Below are 20,403 nucleotides of genomic sequence, written 5' to 3' on the forward strand. Positions count from 1 at the left end.
TGGAGCCTCTGTAAACGTACACCTGAATGCCCCAATTCTGGGCAGTGTTCTCAGATCTCAAAGGTTTTGGTTTTGTGGGTTGGGCTTTTAATAAATACGGTCAGTCAGTGCTCCAGATCCAGGCAGAGCCTGTCACTTTATGCCAGTCAATGCCTGTCTTAGTAAATCTGCTAGGCACTAACGCTGCTACAGACGCTTTTATTTTCCCCTCCTCTTGGGGCTCTGGTGAGCCACAACCGGCACATTCTTCAGACGGTTCTTCGAGTGATATCGAACGGGACTGAACTTAACTGAAACCTTCCAACCCCAAAAGATAATTTACATTGAAGAGCCACAAAGACAGCATCAAACGATGGAAACACAGTACCTGAAAACGGCCGGCACTGAGCCTGCTGGAGAACAGGCAAAGAACAGCATACTGAGGGTAGGGTGGTACCCAGGAATTCCACACTTGAGGGGCAGCTTTAACAAAAATGTTATTGTAATTTCTACTCAATTCACTAAAATCAAGCAGCCAAACTCCCTCTATAGTAGCCCTCAATATTTAAAGTGGAAGTTTTTAAATCAAAGGTTTATAATGCATCTAACAATACTGCAATCTCAGGATAACACTGTAGGAAGTGAGATAGGACAAAAACCTGTACCTCCTCTTCCTGCTCTCTTCCCATAAAGTGCCTGTGGTAGGAGCAGCAATGATGTGTACGTTGTAGTCTGTGAATAAATCATCGTAAGGAAAAAAAACCCAGATCACCTGTGGGGTTTTTTAAAGTATTTTCTATTTATGGGTCTCCCTGCCGCATCTCACAGGGATGGGTTTATGGAGGTGCTTCACAAAAATCTCAAGGTGAAATCTCACTGAAATCTTGCCTTGTGTAGTGCTTCTGTCCTCATAGAGTTTAATGTTGTTTTGTGTGCATGAGACTTGTATGTTTTTTTTTTTAAAGAAAAAGGCAGTAAATACTAAAGCAGAGTTTCTAATTGCAGCCAGTGCCAACTATCCTACAGTAACTATAATACTATTTATGGCTTGCAATAGTAATTATTTTGATGGATCTAAAAGGCATGAGTCATTATTTTTAGTGACTATCTCAGTATTTTCAAGACTTGCTGAACACAGAGTAGGTTAAAGCACAAATCCAGCATGTACACCATGACCCAGCCCCCTAAGCCATTGTTTTCTCAGGCTTGCAGGAACAGGCAGGGCTGCTCTTCTCTCTGGATGCTTTCAGCTCCTCAGTGCCTAGCCCAAAGGGACCAGTCTCCTGGAGTAACCCACCCCCACAGCCCCCCTGCCTCTGCTGGCAGTGATACCTGTCTGCTTGCAACACAAAGGCCAAACAGCTGTTAGTTCTCACCAGCTTTTTTCCTGCCTTTCTCTCTTGTTTTGCCTGCCCTAGTCTTTGATACAAAAAAATCAAGCTCTTGCTTCTGTCACTGCATAACTCTGAAAGAGCAGATGATGTCAACCAGCTGCCTTAGATGTGATACCTCTTAGAAACCCAGGGCTGGCCATGAAAACTTGACATGACATCCTCTGTCCCCTCCCCACCCCCGACTGCTCCCTTTCACTGGTGGGCCCTTAAAATTCATCAGCACAATTCTCTTAGACAACTTAATTCCTTTGTATCAGTTTGGGGTTTCTCTTAGTACCCAGTTGTTGGGGTTTTTTTTGGGGGGGTGGGAGAGTGGGGAGAGGGAATTTGGAAGAATATTTGAGTAATTTTACTGTCTTTCATATTTGACAAAGGGACTTGCCAAACTTTTCAGCAATGCCTGCTTTTACACCCACAGGAACTCTGGCCTCAAGCATATCCTAAGCACACTGCTTTCCACTCATCTGAAACATGAGAAAAACCTGGGACAAAACATACCCATGATCTGCATGGGTTTCTGACATCAGCTCTTCATGAAAAAACACAAAAATGTACATCAGATACACAACAAGCTGGTTCCAGAAGACCAGCACTTTGCTGGAGAAAACACACATGGTGTTGGCCCACTCTGTTTACTCAAGTTTTTCCTGTAGATTAACTATCCCGACTTAAGAAATCAAGCAAAATACAGGGGTGGAGCCAGTACTTTGGGGGGTGGTGGTGAGCAGAGACCCTATTGTTGAATCAGTGCTGTTTACCTTATCAGAGACCCAGATTCTGCATGCAGCTCTGCCGAACGATGACTGGGCACATGTGTGTTCTCTCAGCTGCAATACACTGATACAGTGAAAGTCAGATGGTGTCATGGGCCCTCTGTTAGTGTCACCAGTGTCTGGGACTGCAAATGTTGGTACCGCACTTGTGGTCTTACATCTCCCTTTTCTTCCCCAAGCAACACTGCTGCCAGCTTATATTCAGGTGAGCACTTCTCACTTGACATTTGAAAAGGAAAAAGCTAAACCTTTCCAATTAACATCTAAAATGGTTCTTCTAAATTTTGAAATTAGCAAGTGCAACAGTTCTAGTTTGAAGAAACATTCTGCAACTTTTATAAAACATGCAAGTTTGGACCGTTACTTCTGTCTCAAGAACATCCAACAGTGAACAAATCATATTCATAGAATTTTGAAGTGTTCTTGTTCTAGAACATTAGTATTTAAGAAAAATTTATTCTTTCCAAAGAGAAAAAAAAAACTTGTTTTAAACCTTACATTATACTCAATACCTTAGTACCTCCATCATAAACACATCTGACTTAACTAGCAATCAGTCTGGAGTGAAACTAAACAGGTTCTTTTGGTCCAGATCATCAGTCTGTAGGAAGAGGGCTCGCATGTATTAACAATCACCACCTGCTGAGCATCAGAAATGTTACAGCCAGGAAAACAGTATTTGTCACTTTTTTCCTGGTGCAAAATTCCAATTTCACCCACAGATCAGTTAGGAGTCTTATCTATGGAGGAGGGGAAAACCCCATGTTGTTTGCTGTAGGTCTTGAGCTTAGGAGGGACACTTATTCCTCACACAGGAAACATGTTCTGCCTTTAGCAATTTCAGCATCAGTTTAACTGGACTTGAAAGTGGCAGACTAAAGCATACAAATTTTCAGTGTGTTAACACAGCTGGATGACCCAACGCTAATTTTCTCTTAAGTACTTGGTATTTGTTTAGATGGTACTTTAGAACCAATAAAAACTTATGCCTTTATTAAAAAAGATAAAACAAAAGCATAAAAGACTATTTATAAACCTTTAAGAGTCCCACAGAATAAGCAGTACTCTTCCACTTCCAGTTCCTAACAGCACACAAGTGCGATACGGCTTTTCTCAGGGGTACTTTACCATTTTGTTACTGCCTCCCACAGAACACTGCAAACATTAACACAAAATGTAATGATTGCTAATTCCTTTTTGGACTGGCTTTTTCAATTAAAAAAATGAGTTTGCTTCTCTGAGCTCTGTGCTTGGTATGGTTAAATAAATCAAGTTAAAATGACAAGGGAACTTGATCCTATAGCAAAGAAGCAACACCCAAGTATAAAAGCCTTTTATATGCTGTTGGCATTGCCTTGCTCCAAAGCACAGCCTGTAGAAGGAATCCTCAGTCATGAAAGACTTGGAGAGCTATGATCAGGGAGTAGACTGGTTAATAGGAAGAGGGGAGAAGACAAAATTCCAATCTTCCCCATCACCCGATGTCTGAACTTCAGTCCCACTTCAGAGTCACTGGCCATGCTCTGTGTTGATTTACCTTTCTCCCCCTTCCCTCTTTTTTTACCCCCAAGCTCTCTCTCTCTTTTTTTTTTTCCCTTTTTCCTTTTTTCTTTCTTTCTGTACCTTGGAGACCTGCTATGCAAGTGACTTCTGCAGTGCCTAAGGTGTGAAGTTTGCCCATGGGGAAGTAGGAGTCTCTGCAATCTACCCCCACCACTGCAGCATAGCAGAAATGCATAGTTCCCACTCTGGACCTTGTGCATCCAAGTAGGGCACTTCAGGATTTGGCCCTTTGGTAGCAGTATATAATTCAGTGTTGCATAAATGCACATTAAGAATCTTAAGGCATCTGTCTTAACTTCCCTGCTCTGCAATAGTGCTTACAAGAATCCATTGTACTGTGCAGAAACTTGAATTTCTTGTCTCTTTCTAAAATGTTCATGTTCCATTTTCTACTGATCGACTTCTTCCAAATAAAATTAAGTAATATTCAAGCACAAAATATGTTGCAGAAACCTAATGAAACAAACAAAAAAATAATTAGTGGGATTATACCATTAGCTCTGACAAAAACCCCCCAGATCATAATGCTTTACAAGAACACAGCGAGGTAACCTGTAACTTACAGACTCCTGATTCAGAACAGCAGTTAAGGTAACGTCAATTCATAATTAGCCTTCTGGGAGGTGTAGGGGTTTTTGTTTCGTTTTTGTTTTAAACCGCTTATGTTTTAGAAGATTACCTGCAATAAGCACGTCAATCCATCACCACTGACCTGTGGCTGAAGACTATTGGATCCCTCACTGGCAAGAACTGCTTGTTCATTTTGAATTAAAATTACAGAGGTGGGGACACAAATGGTATTTGCCTGAGCGAGGCTGGGGGACTGTTGGCAGGGGGACTGGCCTTCTGCAGATCATGCTCTTTCCTCTAGAGCATCTGGGGATTGTGCTTGTCAGCCATGACCTTGCTTCTGCTGCATGTTACAGGCATAAAATTGAGAAGCATCACTGTAAGTCCATTACAAAGTACACAAAAGCACAGGTTGGATCTCACAGCTATTGCACAGCTGCTTACAGCTGCAGGGGGACTGGAATTAACCACCTTGGCCTAAAGAAACCATGACCAAATCCAGCTGAGCTCAGACTGACTGAACCATTGTGCTACCCAGTTAACCATCATTTGAGGTAACAAACACTACAGTGCTTTTACATTGAGTGCAATAATGCACTATTTATTTATACCACTCTTAAAACTACAGCAGTCACGGCAAGTGTGACACAAAGTCCCCAATCTTCCTTTACTAAATTTGACCTGAACTTACGAAGAGAGGGATGATAGGAAGGAAATGCAAACTATTACCAGTTAACCGTCTAGCTTAAGCCAGTTACTTATGCTCCCTCTCTAGGTCAGTGGAAAGAAAGATTAAGACCTTTCTATAATACCTTATCAAAGGCTACTGGGATGATGCTCTCAGAAGATATCTATTCCTTTCTATTAAGGATAGAAGAGCCTTAGTAACCTGTTCGGGTCGGATTAGTTTTTATATAGCTAGAGCCTGAAAGGTGTCTACTGCTTGGGACACTCATTTGCACATTTAGGTAAAGACTTAAGAAAAGTTGCAAAGTGAAGAATCATCACTTGTGTGTTCTCATGATTGAGTAGGTTTTTTTCAGAAGTACCACTAACTAGTCAAATTTTGGTTTTGTATGAGTTTACGCTGCGCAGTCTGACCAGTATCAGTTCAAACATCACACCACCCCCCACAAAGAACTTTGACACAGATTTTTTATTCCCCTTGCAAACAAACCACACACACAAAACCCCACCAAAACAATGATTCCAGTTCAGATTTTTTTTTTTTGGGGGGGGGGGGGGGGGGGGAAGGGGAGTAATCCCAAAATTACTGGGCTCACAACACTCAAATATTGTCTTTTCTTTGCAAATACAGTGGGAATTCCTTGCAAGTTTTGTCTCTTTTTTTAAAGGGGAAACAAAAGTAAAAAACCCAAAACAATGTAAGGGGGGAGGGGGGGAGCAAATGACTCATCCCTCAGCATCTACACTTGCTAACTGTCCACATACTATTTGTTTCTCTTCCAGAGAGAAAATTTTAGTGGGAGCTTTTAAGATCACTGCAATACAAAGCCAAATAAGAGAAGTCGAATTTAGGCACTGAAAATACACCAAGGGAAGTTTTCATATATGCAGCAGCAGCACTCAACTGCACTTCCTGAATGCAAAGTGTGCACTGAGCTCTTACATAAAACATTACTGTCGATTCCAAGCCTGCAGACACCTATACTGCCCTATTGACCTCCCTTCCTTGTGCGCACACAGCTGCTTAAAGAGCAGAGCACGGCCCACCAATATACGATTATGAAAGAGACAGTTCAGGAGCTGTGCCTTAAGAACAGCACTTCCTCAAGACAGCACTGCATCTTGCAATTGCCTGTTTAGCAGATTAGATTCTTCTCCCTGCTCAGGTAACAAATCCAGCACTACCCGCTTCAATCTAAATTACAGGATTAGTCTGACTCATCTCAGATCCAGCCCGCCTGTTTCCTGTGCTACAGCATTACTCCCATTCTTGTCTTCTGGACAGCCTCTGAGTTTTATTTAGACTTTCCTATTACTCATCCAACATCAGAGGACTCCTCTGCATTCCGTGACTACTGACTTTTGACTTCAAGATGTCTCTTTTAGCTTACTCATGCACATACAGAAATGACAGTGAATTATGTTAGTCTTACCTGTTTTCTCATTGAGATGGTTGGTTAGTAATAAGCTGAGATCAGCTTTCCAATGAAACTATAATATGCTTTTTTGCACCTAAAAGGTGAGAGAATCTCAATTATGTGTTTTTGCAGATTTGCACAAAATACAGCAAAGGTGTCAAACCAGAAAGCAAGTTTATCTTATTGCACCTATTTTAGAAAAATATTTCCCTCCCCCAATCAAATGTCAAAAGATACAAAAATCTCAGAATAAGAAGTAAGAAAGCATGAAACCTCAGTGTAATAACTCAGCTTAGGGCTGAGCATGAGACACAAATTTAGCCTTAACATCCATGCTGATTTGATTTTTATGGAACAAGTTTTCTACTTGACTCCAAACAATTCTGAAGGATTTTTTAGGCTTAAAAAAAAAAGATGATGGCAAAACACACCATAAACAAACCCACAGAATTATCAGAAGTGTTAGGCTGTGAGCTACCTGGTTTAACATTTTCCTCTTCAGGGCCACCTTCCACCCACTGACTGTCACTGGTTAGCAGTCGATTTTGCGATTCACTGAGTGGTCGAGTGGGAAAGGACTGATTAGCTCCAGAGCTGAAAGGTAAGCAAAGTCAATAGATTGTATAATCTCAGTACCTGCTTATTTCAGATGTTTCTAGAGTAGTGAATTTACTTAAGAGCAAAGCAAACAAAAGCCCCCAAACCCTACACTGCCAACTAAAAATGGCCCCCCGACCCTAACCTATATTCTCCTGCAGGCTTATTCCAGCCACCAGTCTAAACCTTCACCCAACACAGGTGACTTGGTTCTAATGGGAAAAAAAAGAAAGCACAAATTGATAGACAAGAAATGGCATACTGACTGACAACAATGCTACTGCCACACGGTTAAAGAGAAAACCTAAACAGCACCATCTGGATGAACAAGCTAATGCCATTCTATTCCACCAGTAAAAGCTAGGGCCTCCTGCTGAGCATCTCCCTAGTGCAAAAGGATACTCTGTTGTTTGCACAAGGGTCCTGCACTTCTGCAAATTCCACAGGTCACACTGCACTGGAAGCAATTTCTTTTCATTCTTGACTTTGAGCCCCCCTAATGCCTAACAACTCAGGTAACTGATCTTGACGAAAACCTTTAGCTACAAATTCACCAAACTAAACAGAAGACTTCAAAACTAGCAGGTGTAAATGTCCCCAGAAGCTTCACATACTCCCGTGTCTTTGAATCTAAAGCAGGCTTCCTGCAAATACACCAAAGATACAGCACATGCAAATCTGGAGGGATTAAAAGTAAGGAGCTAAAATCTCTCCAGTGCTAAAAATCAGCAATAGCCACAGTGATCTACTACTATTGCAAACTGTGTCTCAGTATCCCTCATTTATCATGCTGGAAGAGGTAAAATGTAGTTAATATATACACCTTGCCTTCCTCATTCAAAAAAATACATTGAACTTTTTTCCATGGACGACTCTTCAATCTTCCCAGGACTTCTTTTGATTGTTGTTAAGAGCCAGTAAAGTCTCTACTTTCTGTACTACTGTCTCCTTAGAGCCATACCCTCTGTTATAGGTCAAAACCAAGAAACAGCCTTTATGCATGAAGCAGCACCAGTTTTTTATTCTTGATCCATCCTATCCTTCACTCTGAAGACTTACAAACTCGATTTGAACATGGCAAGAAGTATAAAAAAAAATAATTTCTCCAGGAGAAACAGAATAGTACAAAATCAGTATCTTACATGCTGTAGTTACCTTTTGACAGGTTCATTTTGGCTTGAGACAGTAAGCTGCTCTGGATCCATAATCACCAAGCGAGTTGGAAAGTTACACCCGTCACCCAAACTAAACCAGAAAAAAAGATTCAAATCACTGTTTGTAGCTGACAAACTGAACTTGTACCCATGCAAAAGGCAAATGCTGCAGGCTTGAATCAAGTACTTGAGTGCAGTGTTGAACTCCAGACTTTGGCAAAGCTGTTCTACCACTAAGCCGGATGATCAGTTAATTAAATCTTGGAGCTCAAATGGTTCCTACTCTCTCACTCAGTATGGATTGCTGAGCACAGCACCACTCTCTGCATTTCAGAAACATTGTGTACAGTGTAGACTGTAGCCCTAATCTTCCCTGAAACCACCGTGCACACCTAGTCAGACTACCTGGTATTTACAGCCCCAGAAATTGTAGCATAAGTGATGCTCTGTAGCCACGCTTTCCCCTCTGCCCATCATGTTTGGGTTAGCTCAGCCTTCTTTTAGAGCAAGTTTAATCAGGATAAAAAGCAGTGGCAAAACACTGATCCATCTACAATATGGCTTCTGTCTTTAATCACATGAAAAGTCATGGTAGTTGCTGAGGCAACTGAAGATCCAGTTATTTCCTCAGCTGTTTGCTACCAGACCTCAGCTCCACACCCCGGTTCACCATTTTAAACTGATACAGAACCCTCCAAAGGCAGTATTGAAATGGCTCCTGTTTTGTTCTGCTGACTTTTGGGAGTGGTGGCAGTGGGCAGCAGGTCAGTCTTGCTTCATCAAGCTTCTCTGATACTTGTCTGCAACTTCCCAACACTGACTCAGCTGAAGTTTTAAAACCAGTACTTTGCACCATAGCACAGTTTTTCCCCACCACTGCTTGTTTCTATGTCCTTTCTCAAGCAGCTTTTAATACTGAAACACTCATCTACAGCAAAAGGAATGCTGTCAAGTGGTTTCAGGGGCAAGAGGGAGTGTTTCTAAACTGCTGTTGTTCAGTGCAGCTGAAGTTCAAGAATCTGGATCTCAAAGTTGCTTTATTTCTGCTCTATAATCAGACTACCACCAGAAGGACTACTACAGGGCAAATTTTGGAATACACTTCTCAGAGCTTTCCAAGCTTCCTTGTTTAGAAGGCCCTTGAACCCTTGTGTAGAGTTTGTTCAGTTCTTTCCTGCACTTTTTGCCTACACCAATATTCACTGTGCAGGTTTTAGAAGTTGGCTTTTCAGTTGTGCTCTGTATTTTAGGAGAAGAGGAAGCAAGATGAAGAAGTCATGGAAAAAATTTATGCCCCAATTCGTTCTGATGCAGACTGAATACCTGGTGAAGATCGGGAGTAGCCAATACTTCTTTTCATCTCCAAAAACCTCCCTCAGGTTTTTGCTGCATCCCAGAGAAAAGCCATTTTTATCAGGGCCATTTCGAAACGTGGGTGCACGGAACGTTTCTGGAAGAGACACACACGTGATAGCTCCAAAGTGCTGAGCAGTCAGGGAAGAAACACAAACCAACTCTAACTTGTCTACTGTGAAAACAGTGGAGAGCAGCTGAGGCAATCTCGGTGTGCATTTTGGGAAAAAAGTCACCCCAAGTAATCTGAGAGCATTAAAAAGACACTAAAGGTTAATGACAAAAATTGAAATGAAAGAAAGCTATTGTAAACAGAACAGTCATCTTTCTCTCTTTACATTTAACGTAAGGCCTAAGACAGAGCTAAGTGCTATAAGCATACAAGGTACCACACCCCTTATTCATTGATGGCTCACTGTTTAGCCTGTGAAGCCTTCTTTGAGCAGGTGGCTTCCTTTTCTAGAAGCAATTTACCATAAGCACTACTGGACCTAAATCCACACAGGATAGATTTTTCAATTCCTGCCAAGGTCTGAAGTTGAGTTCAGAGTATCCCATGGTGTCAGAGAGAAGTGAGATCTATCACATTGGAAACACGGACACACCACAAACTACAGCCAACCACCACTGTTTTTCTGGTTAGTCTGATTACACCCTTGGCCAACAACTGAGCATACTCTTAGCTTTCCCCATACCAACACCTTGCCTTTTTACAAACATTATCCAGAAAGCAAATAAAGTACTGCCTGTTCTGCCAATTATGAACACTGACTTTTGGGTGAGGAACATGCTAAAATCTTCTTCAAAGCTAAAAAACAGGCCATGAATGTAGATATATTAACTTGTCTTAACATATCTTAACTGCAAATATGTTGAAAAGACTCAAACACCTCTCCTGTCAATCAATTAAAATAAATAAAAATCCATTTCTTCCACCAAAATATTGTAGTAAAAAAATATTTCCCTTTCAATCAACACACCTTTTTTGAGGATAGATATTTAACTTCCACTGAAAGGTGTAAGGTCTTGACTTACTCAGCTGTGGAAATACCCACCAGTCCCTGTCCTCCCAACCCTGCAAAAAAACCCCACTTTCAAAAATGCTTTAGCAAGAACATCAGATATTCTAACTGAAGCACTTAAATCGCTTGTGCTGGTCAATGCACTTCAGAACATTTTGAGCACAGAAATTATGAGAATCTTTTTTACTATTTAGGAAACATGAATCAGTGTTTCCATTTTTATTGCACTGCTAACTTCCTAATGGTGAGATCCATTTTATTTCACAGGATTTAAGAGTACTCTTTTGGATCTAGTTCAAAATGTAGTATGTTCACATAAAGCAGAGCCTTCACCTTGGTTGGGGCCATGCAGCTCCTCAAAGTATTAGAACAGGGGTAGTGGCAAGCAGCAACTGTTAAATACTTGACACTACATAAAAACACAACAAAAATGCACAGTGCCTCAGAGATCTCAAAAATACTAACACAAGAAATTAACATTCATCATGAACCCACATGCTTGGCTCCAGCAGAGGACCCTGACATACACTTTGTTTTCCTGTATGTTTCACCTTTAACTGCTTTCACCAAGTACACTGGTTATCACACAGTATTTAACAAATGCTGGTTGTCTGTGGTGGCACATCCCGCAGGCTTTACATGCGCAGCAACTGGTTAGTTTTCTGGACAAGGAACAGTTCATGTTCCAGTTAAACTGACCTATGGTTGATCTGTTTTTGGCAACTAGCCAGCAGTGGTAGCTGAAGAGTGACAGTATGCTGATGAAGAACATGGCTGCCACAAAGAAAAGGAATAGCACGTGGAATTTTGCGTGTGTATTCTGGGGAGAAAGAGAGAGATATTAATACATTAACACTTCTGAGCAACTAATGCGGTATTATCGCTAAACATTTCCAGCCACACCCATTCTGCTACAGGCCTTTCACCTCCCTTTTCACAAAGAAAGAAAAAGCACAAGCCCAGCTTTCCTTCCATGTCACCTTAAACTGGTGTGTACCAGCATTTAAAGCTGATGGATACCTCCTCCACCTGAGGTCAGTGGCTTAAGTGCGTGTGTTCACCTGTTTGATAGCACTGTGTATAATCAAAGGCTTGTTTTTAAATGCATGGCAGGAAACAAGAAAAAGTTTCCTATACTAAAAAATGTTAACTGTGCAGGCACAGCCAAAGAAATACCAGGAAAAACATGTCCAAAACCACTTTCTTTGAATAAACAAAACCCAACAAACCCCCCAAAATCCTAAAAACCTCCAAGCCCTGAGTAAGGTGCTAATATCGAACCTGCTTCTGAACCTGTGTAAGGAATGTAAAAGGGAAATGGCTGTCACACTGACTAAACAACTCCCAGACAAGACCTGGGACAGATCTTCAAATTTTGATGATCTCTAAGGTTCAGGCAACAACCTGCATGTACCTAGCAAAACAAATTTGCCACATCTGACCAGGCAGAAATGATTCACCAGAAGATCTAAATGAGAAAATTATCCCAGTACAGCCACCACATAAAAAAAATAACCTCCCACCTCTATTAGAGAGTCAATTCCACCCCAACTATTTTTAGGCTTGCACTTTCAAGAGGCCATTGGGATTTGTAACAATACTATTCCAGTTCGATATCCTCAAAATCACAGTACTTTTAAGTAGTTGACCTTTAAACAGGACTATGAAAGCAGAGAGGCTATTTTTACGCAGCTGTTCAGTTAGCATTATTGCCATTACTTTTTCCATTAGCTCATTCAGTACACCCACTTATCTAAGGCTGGCATTTTTTTTTTTAGACTAAACCACATTTCAATTAAGATCAAGTGCACATAGGTACATCTATATCCCTGTACACTGCCTATATTCATAGGCAACAGATTATGAGTTTCCTTCCTTCTGTGATGGTGTAAATAGCTACCACGAACGACTGGATTAGAGAAATTATAGTAGAACAATATTTAAATGTAATTACAGCAATATTGGATTTTACCTTTGGACAATTCTCTGCAGCTTTCCTGTGGCAAAGCTTTGCGCAAACAAAGACAATTTATTAAACACTAGCATTATGTTAAGACCAAGTGTTTGAAAACAGCACAGGCTTTGTTAAGAAAGAAATGGTTGGTGTGCACATGTGCTCTTGGATGTGCCGAGTTCCAATGCCCATCAGCAGCCTTAGCCCCCGATCTCCAAGAGAATGAAGAAGAGAGTATGTAAGAGCATACTATTAACTTCCAAGGCATGAAATTTTCTCCCAAAGTACAGAACTATTGCTACTCAGGTTGTGATGGGATCATTTTTGAGTGGTTCCTCAGCTTCAACAGCATGACTACACCAGGTATATTCTTTGTGAGTTGTTTCCATCACATGTAAGGTTTATGTGAACATTCTCTATGATGTAACCATTCATAAAGGTCTGAAAAGCTCAAATACTCCAGAGGCATAAAGCAATGGTTTATAAATTACAAAATCTTTCTGACTTCTGAATATATTACTGTTAGATGGAACTTGGAGAAGATTTTTTTTTTAATTATGCACAATGAATTTGCATGATCCCCAAGGAACATTTACCTCTTCTGACTACCCAGTTTCATCCACTGGTTTTAAGTTTTTGAATGCTAGCTGAAGCGAAGCATCTTTCAAAAAAAGGCCAATTCCTTCCTGGAGAGAAGCATGCAGGCTTTGACTGCATATAACTGTTTAGTCACAGTTGGGTTTGAGCAGCAGGCCACATGCCACAGCATGTGAAAAGAGAATGAAGCTTCAGACCTGAGTTACTTAAAATTATTATGCTCAGTGGCAGCACAGAAGCAGACTTGCAGGTGAGAGAGCTGCAGAGTTTAGGAAGGGATGCAATTTGCACAATAAAATTTGTGCACATGTAAGAGACTGAAGCCCGTCACTATTCTAGAGTCCCATATAAACTCCCTTGCAAGCACAGAGTCCCTTGAGCATAGATCAGGTCACAAAAGCCCCAAACAAAACCACCAACAAAAAAAGTGCTGTCAAAGCTTGACTCATTACTCATCTTTTAGTAGCAAGGTCTAGTTTAAATTTAGAAAATAACTCAGCAGATCCAATGTATGGCCGTATGTATATATGCAAGAGGAATGAGCTCTAACTAAGGGTATAGCATGTATCTTTTCTTTTTTTCTTCTCCTGTGGAATGATTGTTAATACAACCAAAGTTTTGCAGAAGCATGTATCCTCTACCTGCAGCGCATCACATCCTTGAATTAGCTATGCTCAGGATTGCCAGAATAATTTAGAGGACAACAAGACACTGAAAACAGCTGGAAAACATACAGGTTTCAAGGGGGAGGGAGTACAGCAAGAATGAAGTGCAGTGCAGTACCACCATGCACTGTGTAAACAAGGCATCAAGGACTGGGCGTTCAGCCAGTGCTGGTGTTTGTGTCAAACACATTTGGTGAAACTGAGGTTTTATCAACTGAGGTTTTATCTGCTCATCTTTAACAACTTCCTAGGTACAAAATTTTTTTTCACAAGAAAAGTAGTTATGAGTATAAAGAAAGAAGTCTTTCATATTCCCTTGATCCACAGAAGATTTTAACATTCAACATCAACACGTGAGACTGTCAAACATTTACAGCCACTGTGGTTGTTCCAGCACTGTATGAACAGCATCAAGATCTTTCTTCAGCAGTTCTGCGTAGAGCATGAAAGACGCTACGTAGTCTTGCATGTCCAAGTGGGAAACACAGAGATTTCAAACTTCAAGGTAGGTAGGTAGGTAGGTGTGCACACCTCACAAGGGATGCAAGTATCTGCATACATGTGTTTGTGTCTTTATGCAAGCATTACCAACAGAGCAAAACAACAGATTGCTAAAATTTGTGTAGTTAGCACATACACCTTCACCACCTCATTACTACAAGTTCTGAACTGATCAAGGTTACACTACCCAAGAAGCATTTCCCTCTTCCAACACTGAATATATACAATAGTTTATCGTACACCTTCTCTGAAAAACATCTATAAAGAAACAAAAACCAGAAACCCTACCTTCTGAAGGTATGCTATTAACATTTCTCATAGTCAGTTTTTGAGGAGCAGAAAACAACATCTTCAGAGCCTCAACAGAAACTGTCAAAACAGTAATCTGATGCTGCAGCAGACAAAGCTGAGCATTAGCTATATAATGAAGCAGTCTACAGGCAGCACATGGCAGCAGTACATCTGGTGACAGATGTATAGAGAAGCTTCTACGACTCTATTCTGCAGGCAACAGCACTTGCTTAAAAGCTTACATACTAGAGACATACTAAATTGTGCAAGCACACATAATTATGGTGCTGCCACCTCTCTCTGGAAGTCTACTTTAATCAGGCTATTTAAGATCAGAGGAATTTTAGCTTTGGAAACAAGTGATTTAATATAAGTGAGTCAGAGACCTACTCTAATGATAAGATCATGACATCACCAGATTCTGTCTTGGAAAGAACCGGAAACAAAAGCAACAAGTTCAAGCACACAACTACACTGTCTATTGTCATACTTCAGAAGGAGCCCATTCTTGCAGGAAGCATTTTAAACAACTAAATAATTACAAAAAACCCTACCAACCAAAAACCCTCTTAAGCTTACTTCCTCTGCTCAAGGGTCCACTTCAATATTGTGTCCGATGGGCTTTGGAAGAGGCTTGCTGTAAATGTTGGTATTAAATGTTCCTTGTGGTCAGATGTCCTGCAGACTTCTGTTGCACTAACACTCATGAAGTGAGGTGACAAAGCAAATTCATTTTCTTTGCTCAAGCACTGACTGGCAGGTATGTAAGAGCGCACCTACAATTTCACTGGAAATTGCATACAAAGCACTGGAAAGCAGCCAGGCAGATGTCTGGGAGTGGCACATTCAGAAATTAAAAAACATTAACTATTTACAGTCAAGCAAGACTGAACAGCAGAATCAGATCATTTAATATGAAATATCTGTCAGCCCACAGCTATGACTGAAATACATGTATGGTTTTCATCTCACGTAATACCAGCAGCTCAATTCTCCCACAGTTCCTTGGTCTCCAGTGACAGGCTGTGATACAGAACTGACAGACTAAGACAACAAGCTAGTTTGGCAGAGCAGACCACGGGCTTAGATGAAAACAAACAGACATACTTTTTGCACCACTTCTCTTACCTGCCTAATGCCAACTGTCTCAAAGTACAGCTATTCTGAATATATGATCGAGCTTCTCTCTTACCCTGACATGGCAACATCTTTTTGCTCCAATAAAGACAATTTCTGCAGCTGCACACAACGTCTGCTTTTACCAGCTATTGACAGCAACTAGCATCAAAGAAATATGTACAGTTATTTACATATAAAGATGTGATGGAAAGCCTTCCACTCACAGTGATTTTTCTCAAGCTAGTTAATGGAAGCCAAATTAAGGGAATTTTGATGCTAGTTCTTTGGCCTAAAGACAGGAAGGCACAGTACAAAGTGTTGGAGATGAAAGGGAGCACCACCAGAAGACGCTCTGTTCAGCCTAGAATATAACTGGAACAGAACTGATAGGAGAAATCTAAGATTGATGTACAAGGATGCTTGCCCTTCACGTAAACGTTATTACATCTAGTAAGATGGATGTATGCATATCAATCGTTTGACAACTGACAATAGCTGCAAGGAAGGTGTATATCATTAACACTGTACATATCTCAGCATTCTACTCATATCAGATTGAGAAAAGCCACCAATATGAAGTTCAGACAGTTCTTGTGTTGGAATTCCAATACAGAGCTGAGTCAGTTCCTAAGAAATTCATCTGCCTTATCTGGTAGCAGATTATCCACAAACAAGTCTAGGAAGATACAAAATAGTTCTTTGTATTCCACATTTGTCAGTATTTTTATATATAAGTGTGTGTGTATATACACACACACATATACATGTAATTGTATGATACAGCCAGTTCTTTCTATATTTACACATCCAATAGTTTCAAGAAACCCTGAGCTGTCCCACTCTATTTTGATGGAGAAGAGAAACTGCAGTGTCCTCATCACAACTTCTTCCCCCAATTACTTATCCTGGGCAGTGCAATACATTTCATTAATATTCGGAAGGTTTTTCTGCTTCAGTCACTTTGATTGATGCTGTTAATGGTAATGAACTATGGAACAGAGTAAACGGTGAGTGACAACATGCTGATGCAGCCTCTAGTAACACATGCAAGATAAAACAAATCAACAACAACAACCACCAAAAAAGACTTAGAACTTACTGTCCAAAACTTGATGAAGTACTGCAAGACTGTAGCGGCAACAAACAGACAGTACAGTAAGGAATACATTAAAAACAGGAGGAAGAATTTGTAGTTAGAAAATCCCACGCAATTATTCACCCTAGGAGGGGAAAGAGAAAGAGGTTACTATGATATACAACAGAGTAAAATAAAATACAATAAAACCCAATACATGCAGCTTTTGCAGAGCATAACGTGCACAATGTCAGTGCTATGCCCAAAACAGTCTGGCACCAGTGTTTTGGAAGCATTTAAAGCCACTACTTTGAATGAAGTCTCTTTCCTTGGGCCAAATCTAGGTCCCTCACATAAATTTTGCCCAGTTCTACAGGACAGGACACAGGCTGTCAAAGTGTGCGACACATACAGTCTGTATAGGAAGCGCCTCACACACTATCAACTGGAGGTAACGGGAGCCCCTCCATCAATTTCAGTGGCTGTTGCTTCAGTTGCAAAACCACCTTCAAGTCACCTACCAATAGCAGTGGCCCCAGGTTTTTTACTGCCTGAACTCCAGAAGAGTAACTGAGTGGCTCTCATGTATGTTCTAGAATCCAGCACTGATTTTCACAGCACAGCAGGCATCTCCTCACCTGGTAACAATACCAGGCTAAACAAAAGAAAGAAATGCCCTTTGGTGTAGGCCTCTTTAATGCCAGGCTTTCTCTATATAAGGTGAAACTGTAATTTGGACTACCTGGCCTACAACTGGATGTGGCATCACACATTAGGAGCAAGCTTTATTTTCACATATTAAAGCTTACAGAAGTGAAAAAAATCAAGGTTTACTTCAAAGTTGCATTTTTTAGGCAGCATCAGTTCACTGGTACACTGATCTTTCGGGTTTATTTTTATAAACTTACCATGGACAGTGGTGGTCCATTTTTAGTACACATCTGAAAGAGATAATTTCCAGCAAGTTAAAGCAAAAATACATTTTCCAAGACACATACTTTTAGCTTCTGCAGGTTTAAGGGTTGCTTTTTATGTTTTTCCCTAAAAGTATTTTGCTTCACTGCATCTTTTTAAAGTCCTTCCCAATCATGCCAATTCTCTGTATAGCAGCCATCCTTTCACCCAAGAGGACCAAAGAGTTACAAACAGTGGCTTAAATTAACATGGGGGACATTACTGAGCAACACTATGTAATACTTTGTTAAGCCACATCAGTTTTATGTGCACATTGAGAGAAAACAAATCCAAAGGACTCAAGAGTTGCGTAGATAAGGCATGTTAGCCTGGCATTCACTTCAACTAAGACCACTGTAGAGCTGTTTTTGCTACCTTTTTTTTGTTTGTTTACTGTTTGCTTGTTTGCTTTTTCAAAGCTAATTGAGGAAAAGAGCAGCACAGCAGGTAGTATAAATACCCCACGTACTGTTTTCATAGTTTTAATACAAAGACAGATATGAGACGTTTCAGACGCACATTCCCTAATAAATTTGATTTTAGCCAAAAGATTCTCCAGTTGTGTTAGATTCTTCAGTTAACTGGATTTCCTCAGGCTCAGCCTACTGAAGCCTCACTCAGCTTCAGTCTTCAGTGCCTTTACAGACTTCTCTGATGATTCAGAACAAGGGTAGGGAATAGCAGTGATGTCTTTGAAATGGTTAAGCCATGTAATTGCACTGTCAATCTTAGAGATAAAGATTTTTAGCATTCTTAGTAGCACTCACATGTTCCAAGGCTGCAAAAGAAAGATACAAAAAAAGAGTTCTATAATAAGTATTTGCTGGTATTACAGACCTGCTTCTCCTTAGTTTCAACTGCTGATTTTCATTTATTTATTAAATATAAGCACTGGCTTGCAAAGCTACCAGCAGGTATAAAAAACCTGAATTGTGTGAGGACTGACACATTGAAGACATGACCATGCTGAAGTGATGATCTCAAGAGGGTGAAAATCCATCATTTCAGATTCAGAAACTTACATGTCACATGCAGAACAGTGGTGGCAACGGTCAGGTTTGATTAGCTGGCATCGATCACAGTATCTGATTGCTGCATTCAAGTAGTAAGGGTCAAGTCATTAGTACTTGCATAATTTTACAAAGGTTTCCCCCTCTGACATGAATTGAATCTTAAAGACCTGCTTGTCCTCCCCTGCCACACACCTTTTCTCACAAGACTACTCACATGTAGTAGGTGAAAGGCCTCCTTACACGTAGTAAGAAATGTAACATATGAAATACTTAAAACAGTTTCATTTATTACTGCTGTATGGAGTCCATTTACTCTTTGGCTTTCTGCCTTGCCATCCTTCATCCTCTGGCACTTCTTTCACCTCTGGGCAGGGTACTTGGGTATCCTCGTGTGAAACTACATTCTTTAAGCAACCCAACTTTCTGCATTAACTTTCTCTCTTCAGCAAACAGTGATCTAGCAAACTCTTCAGTAAATTAGCTCTTCCTCATCTTTCCTGGATATTTTTATACAAGCCTTCAGGCTCTTCTCAATGGAAATAAGACACCAGCACAGGCAGTTTGAAAGGAGGAGGAAACCCAACACCTACAGCTAAGCAGAGCTGCTAAGAGTTGGCAACAGCTTCCCAGACCACTCAAGGAACTTAAGACCAGGATTCCCTTAAAGGGAGGCTTGTATTCAAAAAAAAACCTGGGTGTCCTTAAACTTTGTTTGGAAAGTCACAGCAAACTTTGGTAACAGTTAGTCTGAGTAGTTTACATTTTTGGAAAACTCGACAGTGCTGCTAGTTTTAAGAAAGAGAAGCAGATAGACCTACACACATAACGGCCAGATTTTTAAAGAATATACATATGTATAAGACAGCAGCTTCACATATACAAGTTGGAATAAAAATGCCTATATGTATTAAAGGCAAATACAGAAATAGCCCATAACTAGCTTTGTACTGAATTACAGATGGGAATTTATTCGTTCTTAAATTCTAGCCTTAAATATGATGTTTCTCCTCCTTCTGAACTGGTACAGCTCAGAAAAAAAAAAAAAAGAGGCTTCAAGTGGGATATAAATGATTATAAATTTGACTAAAAACTTTAATTTTCTCTGTTTCTAGCTGCATTAGCTGTATTTCTTTGCTATACTTATTATTACAGCCACAGTTAGAGATAAATATTGTCATCTATCTACTTGCTAGAAGATTATTATTTTTTTTTTAAATTCCAAGTGCTGGCTACATGTTGAGATCCCCAGACGAAGGACTGCAGTTTCTCTTGGGAGGAAAAGAACCCCCAACAAAACAGCCCAAACATACAACAAAACAAGGTCATGGCCTTTGCAATATGTGCTTAATAGATGTTTTTTTTTCTGTCAATCAAATGAATTTCACTGAATTAAGCTAGCAGCTTCAGGAGCACAGAATTATCTTTAGATCTCACCTCTCGATGCTGTTGTTGTATAGATAGGCAAGTCTTTAGCAGCTTTTCTTAAAATCTCCTGCTGGGATTCTGGTCTCTCCTCTTTTTCATACTGTTCTTTATCAGCTTTTGACAAGCAGAACTAGAAGGGAGGAAGAACATGGAATGAAGGGAAAAGATTAATTATTAATTTGTGTTCTAGCCAAGCTCTAAGGAAAACACCCTAAGCATCATAATCTTGTATCCTCCAACAACCACCAACCACTGACCCCAAAAACCCCACAGGAAGAAGAATGCTACAGAAATTACAG

The 20,403-nt window shown here is 40.4% G+C and overlaps 1 protein-coding gene across 1 annotated transcript in view; it reads right to left on the reverse strand.

Moving 5' to 3' along the window:
* Positions 1-3,122: 3,122 nt before the first annotated feature.
* Positions 3,123-20,403, reverse strand: part of ZDHHC20 (zDHHC palmitoyltransferase 20) — a gene marked incomplete at its 5' end in the record, with an annotated part of 42,550 nt that continues 25,269 nt past the window's right edge. Inside the window, 10 exons of the mRNA XM_084279496.1 lie at positions 3,123-4,162; positions 6,400-6,478; positions 6,863-6,978; positions 8,137-8,226; positions 9,459-9,585; positions 11,210-11,330; positions 16,737-16,857; positions 17,621-17,653; positions 18,689-18,758; positions 20,114-20,234. Of these exons, the coding sequence (XP_084135622.1) occupies positions 6,441-6,478; positions 6,863-6,978; positions 8,137-8,226; positions 9,459-9,585; positions 11,210-11,330; positions 16,737-16,857; positions 17,621-17,653; positions 18,689-18,758; positions 20,114-20,234 (837 nt within the window). The 3' untranslated portion in view covers positions 3,123-4,162; positions 6,400-6,440. The remainder of the gene's footprint in view (positions 4,163-6,399; positions 6,479-6,862; positions 6,979-8,136; positions 8,227-9,458; positions 9,586-11,209; positions 11,331-16,736; positions 16,858-17,620; positions 17,654-18,688; positions 18,759-20,113; positions 20,235-20,403) is intronic.

This window comes from Gallinula chloropus (genome assembly GCF_964237585.1).
Source record: "Gallinula chloropus genome assembly, chromosome: 1".
NCBI lineage: Eukaryota > Metazoa > Chordata > Aves > Gruiformes > Rallidae > Gallinula > Gallinula chloropus.